This window comes from Zerene cesonia, chromosome 25 (assembly GCF_012273895.1).
Source record: "Zerene cesonia ecotype Mississippi chromosome 25, Zerene_cesonia_1.1, whole genome shotgun sequence".
NCBI classification, from domain to species: Eukaryota; Metazoa; Arthropoda; class Insecta; order Lepidoptera; family Pieridae; genus Zerene; species Zerene cesonia.
The window spans coordinates 6,643,291-6,664,462 of NC_052126.1; the positions used below are offsets into that span (position 1 = coordinate 6,643,291).

General features: G+C 35.1%; 2 protein-coding genes across 5 annotated transcripts in view; one reads left to right on the forward strand and one right to left on the reverse strand.

The window, feature by feature from the left end:
• Positions 1-1,241: 1,241 nt before the first annotated feature.
• Positions 1,242-5,939, forward strand: LOC119836753. Its single transcript, XM_038362205.1, has 7 exons — positions 1,242-1,371; positions 2,900-3,009; positions 3,292-3,336; positions 3,410-3,496; positions 3,575-4,225; positions 4,680-4,847; positions 5,250-5,939. The coding sequence occupies exons 2-7, from the start codon at positions 2,901-2,903 to the stop codon at positions 5,345-5,347; spliced, it is 1,158 nt and encodes a 385-aa protein (XP_038218133.1). The 5' UTR covers positions 1,242-1,371; position 2,900; the 3' UTR covers positions 5,348-5,939.
• Positions 5,940-15,145: 9,206 nt separating this feature from the next.
• LOC119836641 (MAPK-interacting and spindle-stabilizing protein-like) overlaps positions 15,146-21,172 on the reverse strand; it is a 14,088-nt gene continuing 8,061 nt past the window's right edge. For 2 of the 4 annotated variants that reach the window (XM_038362028.1, XM_038362026.1), the window contains exon 5: positions 15,146-16,828. In XM_038362028.1, the coding sequence (XP_038217956.1) occupies positions 16,764-16,828 (65 nt within the window). In that variant the 3' untranslated portion in view covers positions 15,146-16,763. Of the gene's footprint in view, positions 16,829-18,151; positions 18,191-18,916; positions 19,232-21,172 lie in introns of all 4 variants that reach the window. The other 2 variants (XM_038362025.1, XM_038362027.1) reach the window with 2 other exon arrangements.

A 21,172-nucleotide genomic window follows, 5' to 3' on the forward strand; every position in this document is an offset into this window, starting at 1 on the left:
GGCAAACCTTTTCAATTAAGTATGTTTATTAAATAAAAATCATTACAAAAAGTATATTTTGTTTGTTTAACAATATAATTTCAACAATGTTTAACTATTCCCAACAGATACATAATGCTTGAACTACCGTTAGACTATTTGATCCCCAGTTCTTTTTCTCAACCCATCAAACTATTTAGTCAACTTCCTAGTTTATGCCCAAATTGGACGTCGAACAGAAGTATTTGGAGTAAGCCAAGGTTGTGCTAGCGGTTCCTCAGAGGACAGAGGTCGCTCGGAGGGAGGCTGTCCCAATCGATGGCAGCGCGACACTCCGGCGCCGAAACCACGGATGGTACAATGGGATCACTTCTATTTTTTACATTTTCATATTTTAATAATAACAAACTAACATATGAATAGTACGGCCTCTTCTCAAACTTGTCTAACGTGCTTAAAAAATGACTTAAAAATTGGTCTGAATATTTCGGAGGACTTTGGTTATGAGAACGTGAGAGATTCACGTGTCTGTATAATCAAAGATTGTATTGATGAAGAAAATATATATAGATTATATTTAGTTGCCCACATTATCGCCTTTGCTTAACATTAATAGATACAATGGACAGCCTTTTTTTCGGAGTGTAACTTTATATACATATCTCATAATATAAACGGTTTCCCAACCATTTTATAACATTTGATCCTTATTGTGAATGTCACGGGTATACTCTGTAACACACACACAATATCCTATAATCATGAGTTAGATTCACACTGCACCATTCAATAGACCTTATACCATATATACAAATGGATGTTTTCTAAGAAATTGTAATTTCCACATAACTATCGCGTGTGTGTGTACGTGTAAATACTATAGCTAGTATAGTAGTATGTTATCTGTGCTATACCTTAAAAAGTACAAAACAAGCTTCAATGATAACTAGATACAACGATGCCAATCAGGATAAAAACTCAAACTCAACCATTAATTTATTCAATTAGACTTCTTACTGCAGCTCTTTTGAATCGTTTTAACATTTACCACCGTTTTTACATTAGCACCGATCCCTGATAAATGTACAAAGTTTGAAATAAATTTGTTTGTTTAAAAAAAATGTTTAAAAAAGAATTCAGTTACATACAAACATACAGGTGAAGCTAATAAAAGCGTGTTAATAAGAAATACAATAACTAAGAAAATCAGATAGTGCCCAGTGTACCACTGGCCCGAGCCAAAACCGCTCAAATGAGAAGCGGCGCCTCAGTGAGTGTGCGGCGCTCGGACTCGACCAAACACACACACACACACACACACGTAGTAGTGATACTAGCTAGCAGTGATACTATCGGACAATGTTATAATTGAACTACACCTTTATTCAATAGGTAAGCATTTATTAATTTAAGCTTGTTAAAAAAAACTGAAGAAAATTTGCATTCAAAGATAGTTTAATATCGGTGGAGTTTGTAATTTGATATATGTTTCCATCACAGTGGAGAATAATTCTTTATAAGAATTGCTTAAGTTTATAATTATTGAGCCTTTAGAACATTAAATAAATTATTTGTTATATTAATATAAGTACGGTAAGCTGGACAACGGATACGAATATTTAAAATGTGATCTTTCATTATTTAACTCTTTCTTCTGACCACTGTATTTCAAGCAGCGAAAAAGTTTAAAAAATATGATGCAAAATTCGCATTTAAAATCCACCTTATAATTTAAAACTATACTTATCAAATATCAGCAACAAAGTCGCATAATTTTTACATCTTTTCATAACAAATATTATAAATAACAAAAACGACACTGCATATAAAGTTGGTTTAACATTTATGCTATTCCATTGTTGGAGCCTCTAAATCAAATGAAGATCTCGTGACAAGGTCGCAAGCAACGCGATACACTTTTTTGTTCTTTTATTATTTTTCAGCCGTCTATTCTGTTATTTTTTGCGTAATATGCTTTGTTTTCATAAGAATTTATGTTTAAGCAAGAATTATTAACGTAAATTCAATTTTGTATCAACTATCTAATTATATTCCTAATAATACGTAATTAGTGTCGATTCTTGTTTTTGTTGGATATTATAAAAATGTAATGCAATTAATATTAATCTTATACCTTTAAACGAGCAATTCTTGTATATATATATCTATATATATAATTGGAATCTCGGAATCGGCTCCAACGATTTTCATGAAATTTAGTATATTGGGGGTTTCGGGGGCGATAAATCGATCTAGCTAGGAATCTTTTTTAGAAAATGTCATGTTCGTGTTTTATTCGTGTTTTTTTCCTGACATCTATTGGTGAATAATAATACTATTTTGCTTCGTAGATAGCTGGACAACTGAAATAACACATAGGCACTTTTTATACCGATATTCCTACGGGATACGGACTTACGCGGTTTCGACCGCGGGTCCACAGCTAGTATTATATTAATATGAATGTGGCTACCCCTTATTGAACACGATCGGCTTTCATACGTGTGGTATATGAGAGTCATGGAAGCCCATGTTTGACAATTCTTGGAATGTTATCGTATCCAGGTCATTATCATATTTCCTGTATGAAATATGTGATCTTTCGAAAAGATTAAAATTATTTGCACGTGCGGATAACATCACCACTACTGCTGCTGCAATAATAATAGCTTAAACCCTATAGGAGGCCCGTGTTCAGCTGTGGGTACATGTATGGGCTGATGATGAAAATAACCTGTCTACGTCTTGACTTAACCCAGTTAAAAACTGAAAAAATAGTCTCTCTCCCAGAAATAATTTTCTGCACCTAAACAATATTAAAATCTGTAACTAGCAGGGTACATTTTGAATATATCAGTTGTAAATATACAAAAATGAGTTTCTGTTTAATATTCCTATAAGATTCAACATGCATTTCCAGCATGGCGGGCGCGAGCGCGCTGGGCGGCGCGGGCGCGGTGCTGGCGGCGGAGGTGTGCGCGCCGCTGCTGCTGCTCTGCTGGCTCTGCTGCTGGCCGGATGACGCCTCGGGTATACTGCATTACTACATATTATTCGACAGACATTTCAAATCAACTGCGTTTATACTTATATATTTATTTATTTACTCTTCAAGAAATTTTTAGAAAGTAGAAAACTCAAAATTAATATGGGCTTTAATACGTAAATTTTTTGGGCGGCCTTATTACTTAGAAGTGATCTCTTGTGGAGATGAATGAGAGTATAGGCGGGTTGAGAAAATATTTGTAACGAATGAAGCTGTAAATATGCATATTATAAATGTACAATTTTAGCAAATTTTTATATTTTTAGACACGAGCTCCGGCAAGCATCCTCAAAAACCTGTGATAACGAGTGGTAAGTCAATTTGTGAAACAGTGAATAAGTCTCGTGCTCTACGCACAAATAACGAATACCATAACATTTACAGAATCAGGTTCGCACCGCCGCTCGAACGAGCTATTTGGCCGAAGATTTGGGAGCAGTGCTGTCTCTCTGCACCTGCCTAGCACTTCTGGTAATTCTGACTTTGTACAAACTATTATAATCCGTCGCACACAACGACCTTACAATAACTGTGTTTGTTTTATATCAGGAAGCACAAAACAATCACTATCAGCGCATAAAAGTCACGAAGACATTCGCAGTCGTCGCAAATCACAGCTGGAAGCAGCTGAAAACGATGCGCGCTACCACTCCGCACCCAGCGTCATCGACGAAGTCCTGCACAGGAGAGACTGGGAACGATCCACCAAGGAACTGTACATACCTCTCAAACCAGATGGTGATAGCGTGTCATTCACAAAAACCACAAGTCCTGACACTGATGAACATGAACAGCTTAGCGACGAAAAAATTGTGTCAAGGTCTTGCAAGAAACATTACACTAATATTAAATCGTCAAGAAAGAAGAACGCAGAAGCATCTGATGATATTAAAGATTATGACGCCACGGAAGCCGAATCATCATTTTACATCGGAGATAATGTGCCAACTGTAGTGGCTGACGATGGTAATGATAAACCCCAAGTATTTAAACCGAAGGAAACGAAGCAATCTCTAAACGAATCTATTAGGAGTAAGGAAAGAATGAAGCAAACGTTAGTGCCGGTGGAAGAATTCAAGGTGTCACGGTTTGAAGAAGCTGTTATCGAAGTAGACAGATCGGGAGCAATGCACCACAGTGTAGAGTCACGGTCCAGTCTGTATGATTCACATGGTATGCCTGTGCCGCCGCCTTCTGTAGGTGAGTATTTTCGTTTCTGTTTTTAATACGACATATTGAGCATTTTGTCTGACACTGTCTTTAAAATAACAACCAAAAACAAAAATAAAATAAACAGTTAATGTCGCTCGAACAGTGTAGCTTTGTATGGATGAAATTATTTTCCAACAGAGTTATCTTTCTTCTGAAGAATATGTAGATACTGTGCTAAAATAAGATACTATGTTCGGCCGAATATTCAGTGGTACTAGCAGTCCGTGATAGTACCGTATAAAAATGACCAAAATATTTTTTTATCTCCCCTCTGTAATTAGAGTATATCTAAATAGATATTGTACAAAAAACAACCATCATACAGGTTTTCAGATTGGGAGTTAGAGAGATTACTAGAATATGTTATAAATGTTGTTACTAAATAATTTTATTTATTTATATTGCATATGTTCATTATCAATAACACATTTTACAATGACAGAAGCGATAGGCTACGAGTCGGACGCGTCGTACCTGGAGGAAGAGGGGTGGGCACGGGCGGGCGCGCCGGCGCCGAGCGCGTGGGGCGCTGGCTTCGTGCGCGCGCGCCACGCCAGCGCGGGCGACGTGCTCGCTCCTGTTATTAGACCGCAGTCTGGCGCGCTTTCTGGTCAGATGTTTTTTATAGCAATATATGTATAAATATGTAATCAATGTTGTATGACAATTTTTTTTTCAGCACATAACAAAGTATATATTAATAATCCTTTATTTGCATTTGCGTAGAGAATATAACAAAAGTCTGTATCTTAACTAATAATACAATATATATAATAAAGGAAGGTGATGGCTTACGTGCTATCGAAATATTGTTCTTTTAACATTTTCATGACATAGATTCAAGGATCAATCATAGATAAATCAATAGATTTGTAACTGTAGTATTGAACTGTATGCGTAGGTACGGTAATGCATTTTTTTAATTCCTGACACTAAGTTCAGGAACACACTAAGTCTTCTACAAAGCACTGACATCGTAAACATTTCTTATATAATTATAATGTTTTTGCAGAAAGTGATCTAGACTTCGACTTGGAAGCGTGTGACGAGGTGCCGCCCGCCTACCACGAGGTGCGACTCACCATGGACCGAAAGGAAACAGCCATATAATTCAAACATAAATATAATCCTCAAATTAATCACTAAACCACAACCACCAAACCAAATATAATATTAGTTCTGTCGAATAAGAATTTCTAATGTGGGAGTCGAAATCGGGGCGAACCACCAGCTCACTTGCCTGCTATGACATAAAAAAGAACACATAGGGTTGTCAATTTCATTAAAAAGTTCTTATATATAAGTGCTTAAATATTGAAAAATTCAATGACTTGCTAGTTCATATTGCTTATTTTTAAATAGTAAGAAACACAAAGGCGCAGGGATCGGAATGCTCATACATTTTCATGTTTTGACATGAAAACAGTTTTTGAAGTGACGAAGTGACAGTGTACACGCCTTCTGTATATATATTAAGCTGCGTTTTTATATTATTGTTGGCAACCCTATCGTTATAACAGACTTAAATGTGCATTTATATGATATACATAATTCATTATTTAGGAAATGATAATTCTTTACCGCTCAATGAATGGTATTTAGTCTATTTTATTGTAAGCGTGATTTGTCTAGTCTTTATTCAATAAACTATTGTAGTTCGAGTTTAAAATTATCCGTATTTAATTATATATATTTAATTACGTTTTTAAGCGCCCGTTTTTTTTTGTTTTGTCGTGAATTGCATTGCATTTTATAGAAAATAATTATCGGTTATTAATTTTCAGAGAAGCTAAGAAATTTATAAGGTTTTTGTATGGAAAATACTTTATTTTTGAATCATATAAACTAGCTTTATCAAAACATCCCGTCTTGTGATATATAAAATAATAAATACAGCAAATTGTTAAAAGAAGTTAATTAGTAGTCAATTTAAAATGTTTTGAAAAAGCTAGCGCCTAAACAATATAGTTACATATAATATGTATTGTGAATTTAAATCTAGGTGTACCTAGGTTTCCTTTTCAAATATTCTTATCAAAATTTCCAAATACACACAAATATTAAAGATATATGTACAATTTTGGGAGAGCAGAGTTAAATAGATCTTTCTAATTTTGCTGAATTTGTGAAATAACAGTATTTTGATATTGTGTTTAACGTCTATATATGGGAAAATAATGTTGATACTGTTAAATATTAACACAAATCTATTTTATATGTTACACTAGAAAGGTTGAAATTTTCATTGTTACTGTTCCAACAGAATTATTACATATAATTCGCTTATAAATACATATTTTATTTTTTTTCTTGTATTTTTATTGCAACACTTTCTATTTTCCAATAAAATTCTATTAAGAATGAGTCCGGCCGTTACGAAGTTTACACAAACATATATACAATCAATCAACATTGAGAGAAAAAATAAAAAAACGGTTTCTTGCTACTATCCACTACCATGAAAACTTTCAAATGCGTTCGGTTGCAGAGCTGCAACTGTCATATGGTTATATTAACAAGACACAAGAAAAACATACGATGTAAGCGAAATGCTAATAATAATATTGATTATAAACCTCGGAAAATTTAATTGAAAGAGATGTTTAACTAAGGGTATGGACGCGACGCCATCACGTGGCGTGTAGATGAAAGCAGCAGACGTTACCTAAGTGAAATCAATACCTATTTTTTGCAATTTTGTTCAAATCTCGTCAACGCTATTTTTTATAAACTTACAATCAATAGGTAATCAGGTAAAATCTTAACACGACAAGGAAAATAAAGCAACTGTTATTAAAAATGTGAAGCTTTTATTATAAACGGTAACAAGACAAAGTGTATAACAGTAAAAGCGATAAGAAATGCAGCCTTTACTTACAGGATATGAGACAACGCTCGATATATGTAATAATATAATTTATAACAGTTATATAGCAATTCCTTTACATTATATATCTATAATTATTATACATTTATATATCTTATTAAACTTTTAGAAAGTTCTTTCAGCGTACAAAAAATGTTCTATCAAAAAATTATGTATGTAGAATATGAAGTTATTTGTTATGTTTCGAGTGAAGGTACCTACGTAGGAGCTACGTATTTAGAAATGAACATCTGTATAAATGTAGCATGATTGCATTTGGCACAATTCTTTGGCATTAATTAAAAAGTTGTTTTAGACTATTTACAACTATATAAATCTTCATATTTATGAACAATAGAGAGGCGCTTGACCACGATCTCTAATAATAAACTCTATCAAATAAGAATGATTATTTATTCTTATATTACGCACATAACATATTCTTATATTTCGTTGTTTAGCGATAAACAAGGCATGACAAATAATTAATTTCAATCGACGCAGCCTTAATGACTATTAAAATAATTAAACATTAGGAATTTTTAGAAATTTAGTATAATTTAATGTACTTCTAAAATATCAATCTTTATTAAAACAATAATTTTAAGTGATAAATAAAGATAGAACATTACTAAGTTTGGAAAAAGTTCGTCGCTGAGCATGCGACTCTCACTTAAAAATAATTATGTACAAGTGAACATTCCTGAATGACAGTTATATATTCGTTATTTATAAGTTTCAATTATTTATTATTCAACATTATTATTATATTTAATCACTTGATGATTTGAATGACTTTACAATTATTGTATGTATATTTCCAAAGCTTTAATATCGCAATTTCTTTCATACCTACCTAGATTTCTTGTAATGTATTTGCCCCGAGGCTATGTCACTAAAAACACTTTAAGTGTCGATTGACAATCTAAGATAAATCTCTAGTAAAATGGTAAAGGATTTGACAATATGCCTGCGGCGTGTTATGCAACACCTGGGGTTAAGTCCTGCGAAGTTTCATTTCTATAAAAGTAATTTGCCTTTGATATAATGAGGACCTATATAATCGACCACCTCCTTGGTACAGTGGTTAACGCGTGAGCGTAGAACCGAGGGGTCCAGGGTTCAATTCCCGGTGGGGACGCACAAAAAAAAATGTCTCGGTCTGGCAGGACACAGAAGGTTGATCGCCTACTTGTCCGTGAAACAGATGTACATCATCTGCCCCATACCCCACTAGGGGACACGGGACTTCACTTTTTTTTTTTTATATAACAGGGCTAGTTTTCTTTGGTCCATCTAGTATATTAAAAGCTACTGAGAATCACCGACTACTATTTCCGGCGGCGCAGACAGATGCTTTTTCGCAATATCGTTCACTACAGATCTACGATCCTGGGGCCTTCTGACCACTTCATCTTGCCGCTTTCGCTGAGGGGCTGGGGATTTTGGAGCTGGGCTGTTGTGCTTCTTAATAGCTAGGGATGTTGGGGACTGAGCCCGCTGTGGGATGATGGTGGGCGGCGGCAGCGTGCGGCTGCGGTGCGGGTGCACCGTGCTCGTGTGCTGCGTGTGCGGGATCAGGGAGTTCGCGCGAGCGTGGACTGGAATTGAAAAGTTTTTATTATACTTGATCAAAACTAGCACGATTTTGTACACTGGTCGTTTGATTCTTATGGCAGATCAAAGAGGCAGATGGGCCACTCGATGTTAAGGGTTACCACCGCCCATTTTCACCACACTATCAACACTAGTAGTGTTTCAGGTGGTTCGTTGTTTTCTTGAATGTGGTATCCTCACATCGTGATCATTGTTGTTCCCTACACCGCAGTATCGCATGGCAAATTGTACCAGTGACATTTTCTTGGATAAAACAACATTAAAATGAGACGTTCTTCTTTCGGCGAAGATGTAAGTGTCATCTAAATGAAGATCTAAATGAAGTCAAGGAATTTACTTCATTAATAAAGTTGATTACCGTAAGGTTCCCTAGCGGGTGATCGCAGCGCGTGCGGCGACAACGGCGAGCGCGGCGTGTGCGGCGAGCGGGGCGAGCGAGGCGAGAGCGGACCCCGTGGAGACTGGCAGAGACGCGCCATGGCTGACGCACTCGCTCGCACCACTGGCAATGTTATTTTAAGGCCCTTGTAACTAATTATCTTCAAACAAAATAATTGTTAAAAACGTTACTTTATAGATGTAACCAAACTAGGAAAACATATTGCGTGAAACTAAGTATGCAATTTTAATTTAAATAGAGAAGAAAAACAAGTATATAAGAATAAAGTTTTCTCCAAGCTGAATATACCAATAGTTCAGTATTCTGAAAGTACGCATACGACATCTCAACATACCGGGTTGTACGGGGTAGGGGACGGTCTCCGGCGGCGGCGGCCGGACCGACTGCACCGGCTCCGGCAGACCGTGCCGCGATAGCTCTGAAGACATTTACATTTTTACAGTTTAAATCGTTTCTATTGAGTATACATTTGTCGTAACCAACACAACATGCAACACTTGCTGTAGCATTAAGAATATCGGTCGGAATGTATTCCGATAAACTTTGCCTCGATTTGTAGCCAAGTAAAACGTACAGTGTGCACCCAAATGTACACAATCATTTGGTTGTTAAATAAATGTTTTTCATTTTCAAACGAGCGAAGTCATGGGTGAAACTTTAAGTACCTTTAACACGTTTGATACAGAAGTAGAGGAAGTAGCAGCACAGCAGCAGCAGCAGCCCCAGGATGCCGGCCATCGCCACGAAGTACGCCGTGTGTGACGGCGGCTTCACCGCGTTGCGCACACCCATCGCTTATTTAGTGGAAGGGGAACTTAATATTCTTCATTTCCCTAAAATTTACGGAGTTAATCTTATATTGATAAAAACATTAGGGAACTAGCTTACGCGCGCATCTGCTCTCGCCTTAAATTCAGAATAACGCGATTTCCCTTTCCTGATTTAGAACATAGAAGACAATTTAGTTTGTTTTCATTATATCATTTTTGTTTTGTTATAGAGTCTGTAGTTATTTTGCGAAAATTCTAAAATATATTTTCACCCCCTATTGACTAATACAGGGGCGGGGGCGATATTAAAAACAACATATTTTTCGTTGGTAACAAAGGTTCTGTATACCAATTTTTTGCTGTTTTTTTTTTGTTATTGTTATTATTTTTTGTAACTATATTGTTTTAACTTTTTAGCTTCTCATCTTGAAAACTGGGGAAAAAAACATGAGTGAACATGCGATTTCACCCCCACTTTAAGGGGTTTGGGAAAAATTTCAAAGAAAAAGAACGATGCAGGATTTTTTTGTTATGGATGCACCATACAAACTTCCATTCCCACTCAAGTGAAGTGGGGGTTAGAAAGAGATTTAAAGTAGCCTATGTAAATCTCTCCCTTCAACTATTTTCACTTAAAAAATCACGTCAATTATCGCTTCATTTCACTGTAAAAGAGAAACAATGAAACATGCGTAGTCTATATAAAAGCACGTCATACTTGCTAAAATTTGTGGTTGTATTCATTGCTTTGATAATTGAAACGTGTTGAAGTTTAATTTGTGGAAGGCCTTCCTTCACAAACTAAGCAGAGCAGTATAGCTATCTACGTATCATCATAATTATTACTTGTCCTCACCGCAGGGAGTCTGACCTCCTGTGGGTTTACGATATGATACAGCACGCTGACCGAATGTGTCTGAACTTTTGGTTCTTGGACTTCCCAATTTCATATTGCCTTCGTATTGCCTTCACTATTGTCTGAATGCTTTGCCATATAGAGCGCATCATTATATTACAAGGTTTATGGAGAATGTATGAATTTATGAAAATTTCAATTATTGACGTTGAATTAACTTCAACTTAATTATGTTTTATAAAGCACCGCTTTATTAAAGAATATGGTGCATTTTTACATTCGTTTTGGCATAGCAAAAATCTATTAGTTTCTGTAATTCTGATAAGATCTTTTAAAGTCGTTAGTTGGTTTTGACTAGAGTTACATACTTTATTTACAAATTATTCATAAAACAATAAATAATATTGATCATTATTTCAAACATTCAGGTTCTTTTCATTTAAATCAACTGAATTAATTAACAAAATTAAGTAAGTACTCACCACTTTTACGCCTGCAAATCTAATAATACGGTTTTGTTCGGAATTCTACATCTTACCACCATCTCAACTGTTTAAAATATTCGTTACGAACAAAAACACAATCCCATTTTGATGTCACTAATAAAACATACGCTATGAATTACAAAGTAATCACTCATCGGTATTAAAAGAATAATCACTTCTACTTATTCATTTATTCAATAATCTGTATATATAATTACTACAACTAATGAATTTTAAAAGATTTAAAACTGTGAAAGTTGCACCCGATTCGCACAATCAAACATCCGTGTGATATGATTTAAATAATGATAAGTGACTGAGAATTCTTTGAGCTCGGCCAAGATTTTCGTCTCCAACAGGGTCACAGAACGACACAGTGTCCTGTCGTCCTTACTCGAGGGGGTGTTTAGTGGGGGCTGGTCGGTAGCTGGAATACGCGTACGGTGCGTAGTGGCGAAGGATCGCCGAGACATGGCAACAAGTGGCGGCGACACTCCGGCGCCTCGTGACACGCTTAGGGGTGAATACAGAGATCAAAGTCAAGGCTTATTGCTCTAGCTGGGGGCTGGAAGCTCTAATCAATCTGGGAGTCATGGCTTGATTTCGGTCAAAGAAAACTTTAACAGCTTGGTAACTTTAACGTGTTTTGTTCACGATCATATTGTAGCTGTAAGTGCAGCATGCTTACTGGAATTTGCGAAGGATGAATTTAGTTACCAGTTTTGTTAGATTAATCAATTTCACATTCAATTTATAACACTTCTTGCCAAAATGCAATCATCAAGAAAGCATCGAGTCACGTAATATCTTTTAGCTCTGTAATTTAAAGTCAAATTTATTTTATTTTTATTCTTAAATATTCTTAAATATGCCTACACATTGCGGATAAATAAAATTCTAAAAAATCATCAATTAGTCCTAATAAGCACCTAAATACAAGACGTACCTTATTAAATCTGGTGCCAAACAGAGAATAATGACTTACTTATAATTGCATGCTAGACAGAGTAACCCATCACAGGGCTGTCGTGTTATCATTAGCACTTTACATAGATTTTATTTTTTAGTATTGACGAGACGGAAGACCCTCTATGTAGTCATCACGTCACTAAATAATAGTTACTTATCGAACTATGTCTCTGCTGAGGATAATTAGATTGGACTTGGAGATACTAAAACAAATGCAATGTCTTTCGGACATCAGTCGTTATCATATTTCTGTGGTGGCTTATTTCTTGCCATGTATTAAGCTAGTGTTTCGTTAGTCAAAGGAGACTGACAAAATGTTATAGCTATGCAAATAGTATTAATCAGCAGCCCTATTGTATGTGTCGCGAAAGGCGTCATGCTGTCGCCGCCCGCCCGCCCGTGCGCATGCGAAGCTTTGCTAAACTGCCTCATTAGGAATCCTTTGCGATATTAGTGTAATGACTCCTTATGTAGTATAATATTAAGGGTATGTTGTAGTATGCACACCATTTTATACATATTTTATTAAATATTATGAAAAATACTTTTGTGAGATAACAGATCGATTATCGTACATGTACATTATACAACAATCATTATTAGAATACATAGTTTCTAACACCTAATGATAATTCCATCAATATTATACCTACAACCTATTTTTACTTTGAGTAACTTGATATAAATCTTACGGAACCCCCAGCTACCGCATATTATTATGTCAAATAATATTGCTCTATAGCCGTCTCTCTCTAGTTTCGCTACGAGTAACAAAGACAAAGGACATTACTGTGATTCATGGGGATATAAATTGTTTGACCCATAATCTTATTTTGGCAAAGTGCAAACATGTCACTAGCGAGACAGAGACAAGTCCAACGGATGTCGCGTAGGGCTGAACTGTTTTTGTAATTATTTTTCTATTTTCTATTATATTTATGGGCAAAACTTTGTTTAATCGAACTTCTTTGCTAAATTAATACTTATAAAGAAGAGCGTGGAAGAGAGAGTCAATAGAAGGTTCATTTTATTTACAATAGATTTTTTATCTGCCAGTTACAACACAACATATTTAACGAAAGATGGTGGTTCGCCCGATGGTAAGCGACCATCACCGCCCATGACCATTCACAGGTATCTTTTGCGTATGCGCTGCCCGCTTTAAAGGGAGAAGGATAAGTTAAGGCTTGAAAGAAGTAATGGACTGGGTAGGATGAGGAAAATACCACCACCGGCTCTCCCACTCACCGAACGAAAACTGTAACAGGATACTATTTCACACCGGATTTCTGTGGTGTGGTACTTGATTTCAGAGATAAGTTGATAGTACTGTGAATGCTTCTTCAGATAGCAAGGATAGACCCAGCTACCCTATTATATTCCTATCTATTTAATATCTAGTCCCTCTGAGAATTTATTAAAGAAGTCATTTGATCTCGAGGCGGGATTCGAACCCGCGTCATTTTGCCAAACCGTAGTAGCTAGTACTATTATAGGATTTAAATGCTATAAAATTAATAAGTAATTCTAATCCCTCGATTATTTCTATCAGATTATATAAAGAAGTCAGTAATATTAGGAAAATAAAACAAATCGTTTGTTCATTTATTTATATATTTTACAAAAATTGTTGAAAATTAGTAACTAATTAACAGAATCTTATGTATAGGAGAGTTCTTATACAATTATACAATATTCAATATATATTTTTCTATAAGATTGTCTTTTCTATGAGAGTATTGCAGTAGGCGTTGGTACATGTAACAATCTATAGTTTCAAATGTTATATTCATTATTTTATTTATTTTAATATTAAATATACAGGAAAAATAAACTAGCCGGTGACTTAAAAAAAACTTCCAACTAAGTATACCTTTGTCTTCTCAACAACCCTGTATATTTAATAAATCAAATAATAATTTGCAAAGGAATAAATCAATAGAATCAGTCTTTGTTATTTAACAACTTCAGTTCTGAATCTTTTCTCAGCGCGTCTAACATAGATCTTCCCGTTAAATTAGACCATTTTGGAGCGAATTGCTTGCTAACAATAAAATAACTCATTTGTATAGAACTGTACTATAATAATACTTTCAACTATTTTAAATAAAACATGAAGATAAGTATGGTACTTGTCTGAAACTTATTCATCAGGGAGCGTCCATAAATTACGTGAGACATTTTTCAGGATTTTTTGAACCCCCCGCCCACCCTGGTGAGATTTTCCTTAACTCTCTCCCCCCCTCCCCAAATCTCACGTGAGATTTTTTAAAATATATTTTGACTATGAACCCATTGGATTTAAGAAAGGAAAAGAAAAAATCATCCGTCCGTGAGATTTAAAAGGATAAATAACGAATACTAATATATAATATATCAAGTTTTGACATATGTCAATTTTTCTAGAATTTTTTTTTTACTTTAACTAAACTTTATTTTCACGGTTTTCTGTTAAAAAATATTCGTGATATTTATTGAAACCCCCCCTCTCCCCCAAGGGAGATTTGGAAAGATTTTACTTGACCCCCTCCCTCCCTTAAACACCTTACGTAATTTATGGACGCCCCCTCATTGAATTGAAACCATTTCTTCGTAATTTCCTAGCTAGTTTTAGATACCTACATTTTAGATGACAGACATCTTCAACACATGACAGTTTTAAATATCAATGAACTGTCTACGAATTACCATTGTTTCATAGCTGATAACAACGCGTTGCTAGGCAACAGCACGGGCCATTAAATGATATCGTTACAAATGCAAACAAAAAGCCCTAAGTTTTATTTAGACAAATATTTAATTACGTATTATGGCTAATAAAAAGATCTGGAATTAGGAGAATTGTTAGTATTCTGTATGCAATAGAGAACCCAGTATAATTAATCAAAGTACAATTACTGCGAAGGTACTGCTGATATTAATGTATAATTAATGTAAATCTATCATTTTGCTCGGCAACTCGTCAACGTGTCGATACACTGAATATCTACACGTAGCTAAAAAGAGAGAAAACATCCTGTAACGAAACGAAATCAAACCAAACGTTAGCACACAAAATAATATTCATTTTAGTTCCAAACGTAACATTTCTTAAGTCGACAGTTCTGCAATTTCTACCAAAAAATGCCTGCTGACACGTGGTCAATCGCGTTGCAGCTTCTATATAAAGTTATCATCGCAACTACGGAAGATAAAATCGACAGATTGAGCTATTTTTTTTTTTCGAAATAGAGCGATACGTTCTAAAAATGGAGGTAAAAAGATGACATCAATAAAGTTATGTATAATCTGTATATCGCATATTCTACGCATTATCTATTTGTATTACTAAGTATTTGTATAGTTTACGTAATATTTACTTCTTTCGTATTATAACTGTCTTTAAGTTATTTAACGTTCAAATGCAGGAAAAAACAATAAATTATTTATTTATACTTAAATTATATAATGAATTTACAACAGCATATGATTTATTTATGAGAATATATAACTATTATGGTACAAGTATTTAAGTCGATGTTTTATAGGAGGGTATATTTCTTGTAAATATATAAACGGCTGGACAAAGCATGTACCTGTATCATTGGAAATAAAGTATTTATTCAGATATATGTACGTCACCGTAAAATTGTAAACACCGTCAGATTATAAACTGTCGAACTGTAACCGATAGCGTATGAACCGACGGACGACCGACTGTTAGGATGAACGGATACGATGGGTAAAGTTAGGTTCGGTTCATTTTAAAAACCATACAGATATAGGAAGTTTGGGAACTAAACTTTCGACATCAGACCTATTGATCGTTTGTATCCGTCCCACCAAGCAGCGCGCGAGGTGCGGTCCTTCGATTGCCATTTCACATATTAACGGTTTCACTATATATCATCTAATGTACGTTTATACTATATAATATAACATAAAATAATGCGTTGTAATTGCAAATACGTATATAACGATTACATTAAAAAATATAATTACAATCAACAAATATCTGACAGTTTTCAATCACGCGAATTAGATTATAAACAAACGATTTTTACAATCTCACGGCGACATGTGTAAAACAACGAAATTAAATTGTAATCACAGAAGACGTCCGAACCTGCGTGTGTTAGTAATATAATACGAAATTACCGATTACTTAATACATAACATTTAATTTCGCTGCTTTATAAGTTCAACCATATTTAAACAACATTTTTATAATTACATCGTGTTAAAATTTCACAGTAATTAAACTTACTTGTTAAATGCCTACATAATATCTTACAAATATTCAAAAAATACAATGTTACAAACTGAAGCTGGCTCAATGCGCGAAAAAAAAAAAAACATTCCAAATCTCAAGAAGAAATGTGTACGACACATTTTATACATACATATACAAATAACAATATCACAATAGTTAAAAAAAAATAACGTAACCTCTATTGTGAGAATCATCCAAAATAAATTCGACATCTATCACACAAATACGTGAATTCAAGTGCGGGCCAGCTTCAGTTTATAGACGCATTCGGCAGTTCGTAGAGGTACGCGAATATCACATGGTTCACTGAACTAGTGTGTGCCCGTGTATATGTTCGTCTGTTTACCCACTGCCTGGTCGTAAGACGGCGGTAGCGCTGTAAAAACCATTATTTTTTATTATTAATTTCATTGATTTATACAAGTTACAGATACTCATGTTGTTAGTAACAATTAAATCTTAAAATCTATGTCTGTATGTGTGTCTAAAATGATTGTGACCACAAGGTACGTCAGCCACTACTACAATGCTATAATGGAAGCGGACAGTTAGCAAAAGGCTTGCTATAATAATTATTGTAAAATATAGTCAAAACTAGCTGCGCCTACTAGTTTCACCGGCGTAAGTCTGTATCCCGTAGGAATATCGGGATAAAAGTTGCCTATGTGTTATTCCACTTGTCCGGCTATCTACGTGCCAAATTTCATTGCTATCGGCTTAATAGATTTTGCGTGAAAGAGTAACGAACATTCATCCATACTAACAAGCTTACGCGTTTATAATATTAGTAGGATAAAAGTCAGCTATCGTGTATATAGCTATATACACTATCCGCTAACATAGCATGTAATGACAACCAGCGCAACATTTTTTTTTCCGTATTTATTGGTATCAATTATCAAACATAGAAATGTTTTGAAATATCTATTTTTTGTTGTAACGTAATCCTCCACTATCCATATTAGTTCGTCTATTATTAGTAAAATAATCATTTTTTTGTTATAATGTAAGCCTCCGCTATCTACAACCTATCCGGCTGCTCCTCTGTTGTGAGTATCATTCAACACACTGTTATTAGCACAAGGATATACACTTGGTCGTGCTATCGCTAGGTCAATATTTGTTTGCTATCAGCTGTTGTAGGGCTGATACAGCGGGAGTCTACTAGATTTCGCTTTTATTTACTTTACTAGATGCTCGCCCCGGTTTCACCCGTTGTACATATACGGTTTCACCCGTTGTACATTGTATACAGTGTCATTGCAGCTTTCTAATGGTGAAAGAATTTTTGAAATCGGTCCAGCCGTTCACGCGTGTAGGCGTGATCAAGGGAAATAGAGATTCAATTATTATCTATAATAGCGAGTCATACACATATATGTAGATAATTGTGTTAGTCAATTCAAGTATTATAAGTGCACTTCTTCCTTTCTGCAATTATTCCTAATAAATTAAATTATATTTTAATATTTGATATGTCACAGCATATGTAAAGATCACTATAAAAACCGCCAATGCAAATATATATAAAATCACCACAAGACTACAAGACTAAATAATATAAAAAATTATATTAAATTGAATAATTAAAATATATAATCTTATAATAATTGTTGCATTTATATCGTATGTTACATGAGTACAATACTGCATACTACAATATAATGCAGCTGTGTATAAGCTAACTACTTGGACCCACCTTGAGGATGCCAACCTGGCGCCGCTATACCAATGAAAGCTGGTGTGTGGACACAGTATTAGTCACCACATATATTATATATATTTACAGAAAATTTAACACAATCTAATTAGTCCTGTCTATATTATCTTTATAATTTACTATAGCAATGCATTGAAAATATAGTAGATTTTTGTTTGAATTTAAATATTAATTTAATAAGCTCGCAATAAAAGGAAAATAAAAAAAATGACTTAAACTTTATCGATCAAATTTCAAAGGAAGTATACAAAAATGTAATATATACATATCATTTATTATGAATGTGTATTCTATATTCATTAATTAAATTATAAAATTATAATATGCAACTATATATATATATATACACAAGGAAAGCTCAACAAACGAGATAATATGTAAAACCCCACACTGTTTCACCGACTGGCTCCGCTCGCCAGTCGCTAACGAGATTATATTTCTTATATTGCATGACGTCATCACGTGACGTCATCCTAGCCTCTTACTATCGTAATCACCTAAATAGATGTATTTTGAAAGAACTAAGAAATTATCAGAGTATATTTCGCTATGTTTGGCAGTCAAACGGTTACATGTCAATCTTATTTACTATTTGTGTAACACGCGATTTTCATAATAAATATTGTTAAACGATATCACGGGCTGCAAAAAATTGTTTTAATGACGGTTTTAAACATAAAATCATGCTCTATACAAAAGAAGTCATATTATATCTTGGAAAAGGAATAATAAATTGATACGTACCACTAGCTTCAGGTGCACTGGGTTGTGCGAAGGGCGCCCCGCCAGTCGGGTATGGGGCTCCACCAGTAGGGTACGGGGCTCCGCCGGTAGGGTAAGGGGCTCCGCCAGTAGGGTACGCCGCCCCACTAGCGGGGTAAGGAGCCCCGCCTGTAGGGTATGGGGCCCCACCAGTTGGGTACGGGGCCCCGCCAGTAGGGTACGGTGCGCCCGTACCGCCCGTGCCAGCAGGGTACGAGCCGGTCGGGTACGGGGCACCCGCGGGGTACGCCGCCGGGTACGGCACGCTCGCGGATTGAGCCGGGTACTGTGTTACAACTGGAAAGGATAGATTTCTCTGCTGTCATGTGATGTTAAGCGACCCAGGAGGAAGATTTATAAATTTTATGAATCATTTATTCATTTGAATATAATCGATGTACAAATTTGAAGTGACTTCAGGCTCCCGAGATAGTATAAACTGTTTTTCAGGAGCCTGCGTCTACAATATGCAATGACACCATATTTTTATGTGCGAACTATTATTTTATACGGAATACAAATATTATTTTATACGGAATACAAATATTATTTTGAAAGAACAATTGCAGAGTTTCTTGCCGGCTCTTTTCTTATCTGTAGAAACTGCTTTCCGAACCGTTGTATATGTTAAAACTATGTAATGACGATTCAAAAGTGCTTCTATAATACGTCTAATAAAATGATTGAGTTTGAATTTGAACTCGTAAATATCAGTGACTTATTACGAGAAATTCTTAAAACTATAAATTAAATTACGATCAAAACATGTGGATTAACACGAGCCTTTGCTTGACATACTTGATGCTAAGATTATGTACGTGCTTTGTGTGCTTTTAGATGTTTACGCTTAGTAATCATGGCCGAGGTCAAACTGCTGATCGCAGTAGGTTCTGCTACTACTGTGATAAGCTCGGCATATTAGAATAATAGGTAATCTAATCGTAAGCGTCGACATTTATTGCCCATTATAAATAAATAGAGAATCCAATTCAGTTATAGCACATTGAATATCGGATGTCGTCCTCACACGTGTGACGGACATACACGTAATTCATTCATAAGTCGGCACTTTCGATACTTCCAATTCCGTATTGCTATTTCGGTCTACGCAACTGAAAATACACCAAATCGAATTAAGGAGTGTTACGAGGGACTTAGCGACGACTTGTGAGCTAATAATAATGTAATTAGTTATATTCAGTGGGTATTATGTAGTGGTTACGATGAGCGTTCGCTCGGATTCGTCCAAGGATTTTTACATAATTAAGTTTTACAAGTTGTTAGGTGCTTCCTCCACTTTCTCGACATGTGAGAGTAGGTTGATTATGGACATTATTTTTCATTGCGCTTAAATCTCGAGTCTATATAATCGAATAAATGAAATGAATATTCAATTAAATTAAATTATTATTATACCCTGTTTTAAGACATCGAAATTGGAAATGACTATTATTGTTGAAGGGTAAAAAAGATTATTAAAATTCCAGAGCTTGAAAATAGTTAATTTATAACTGGTCTAGCAATGAATTGTTATGTCAGTTAAATCGTTGAGACTTCGGAGAGATATTTCGTAATACGATATTTTATATGAATTTCTTGGCTATGGCTACATGGATACATCCCAGCTATATATTAGTTGGGGTTTCAAGGTACACCCGGATTTTTGACAATGCGCTTTCAGAAATTAAAGAAGACGAGACATCTCCCTCTCTTCCTGCGACAACGCTCGCTTTACAGCGAGTGTTCGAAACGTCAGGTTAAATAATGTAGTGAATAAGTCGCGTTTAAAATTCGTTAAAAAGTCCTACTATATTATGTTACATGGGAGAGCATGCATGTAACTTTTTTGTAAATACATTCAATCGAATTGTTTATTTTTCAAAGTCTCTTCGATTGAAGCAGCTTGTAAACGCTAAATAACCCTTCGTCGAGGCCCAACGGAGACCTCGTCTCGATTTGGATGTAACGGCTCAATAATATCGACAACTATTTTCCTTATTAATTTTCCTTAATTGAAACTGTTCGGTCACTAAGGTTGAATTTAGAATGCGATAAATCGAGTGATTGAAATACGTCATGCTTGTGTGATGCTTTAATTACGATTCGTTGACAGTTCAATCGGATATAGCCAACAAATTACAAATAATCCATTGATTCACTCATTGTAGTCCAAGAAAATGGGTAGGGTAAATGCGAATTTGAGATTAAAACTTGAATTTTTGATATAATTTACTTTGA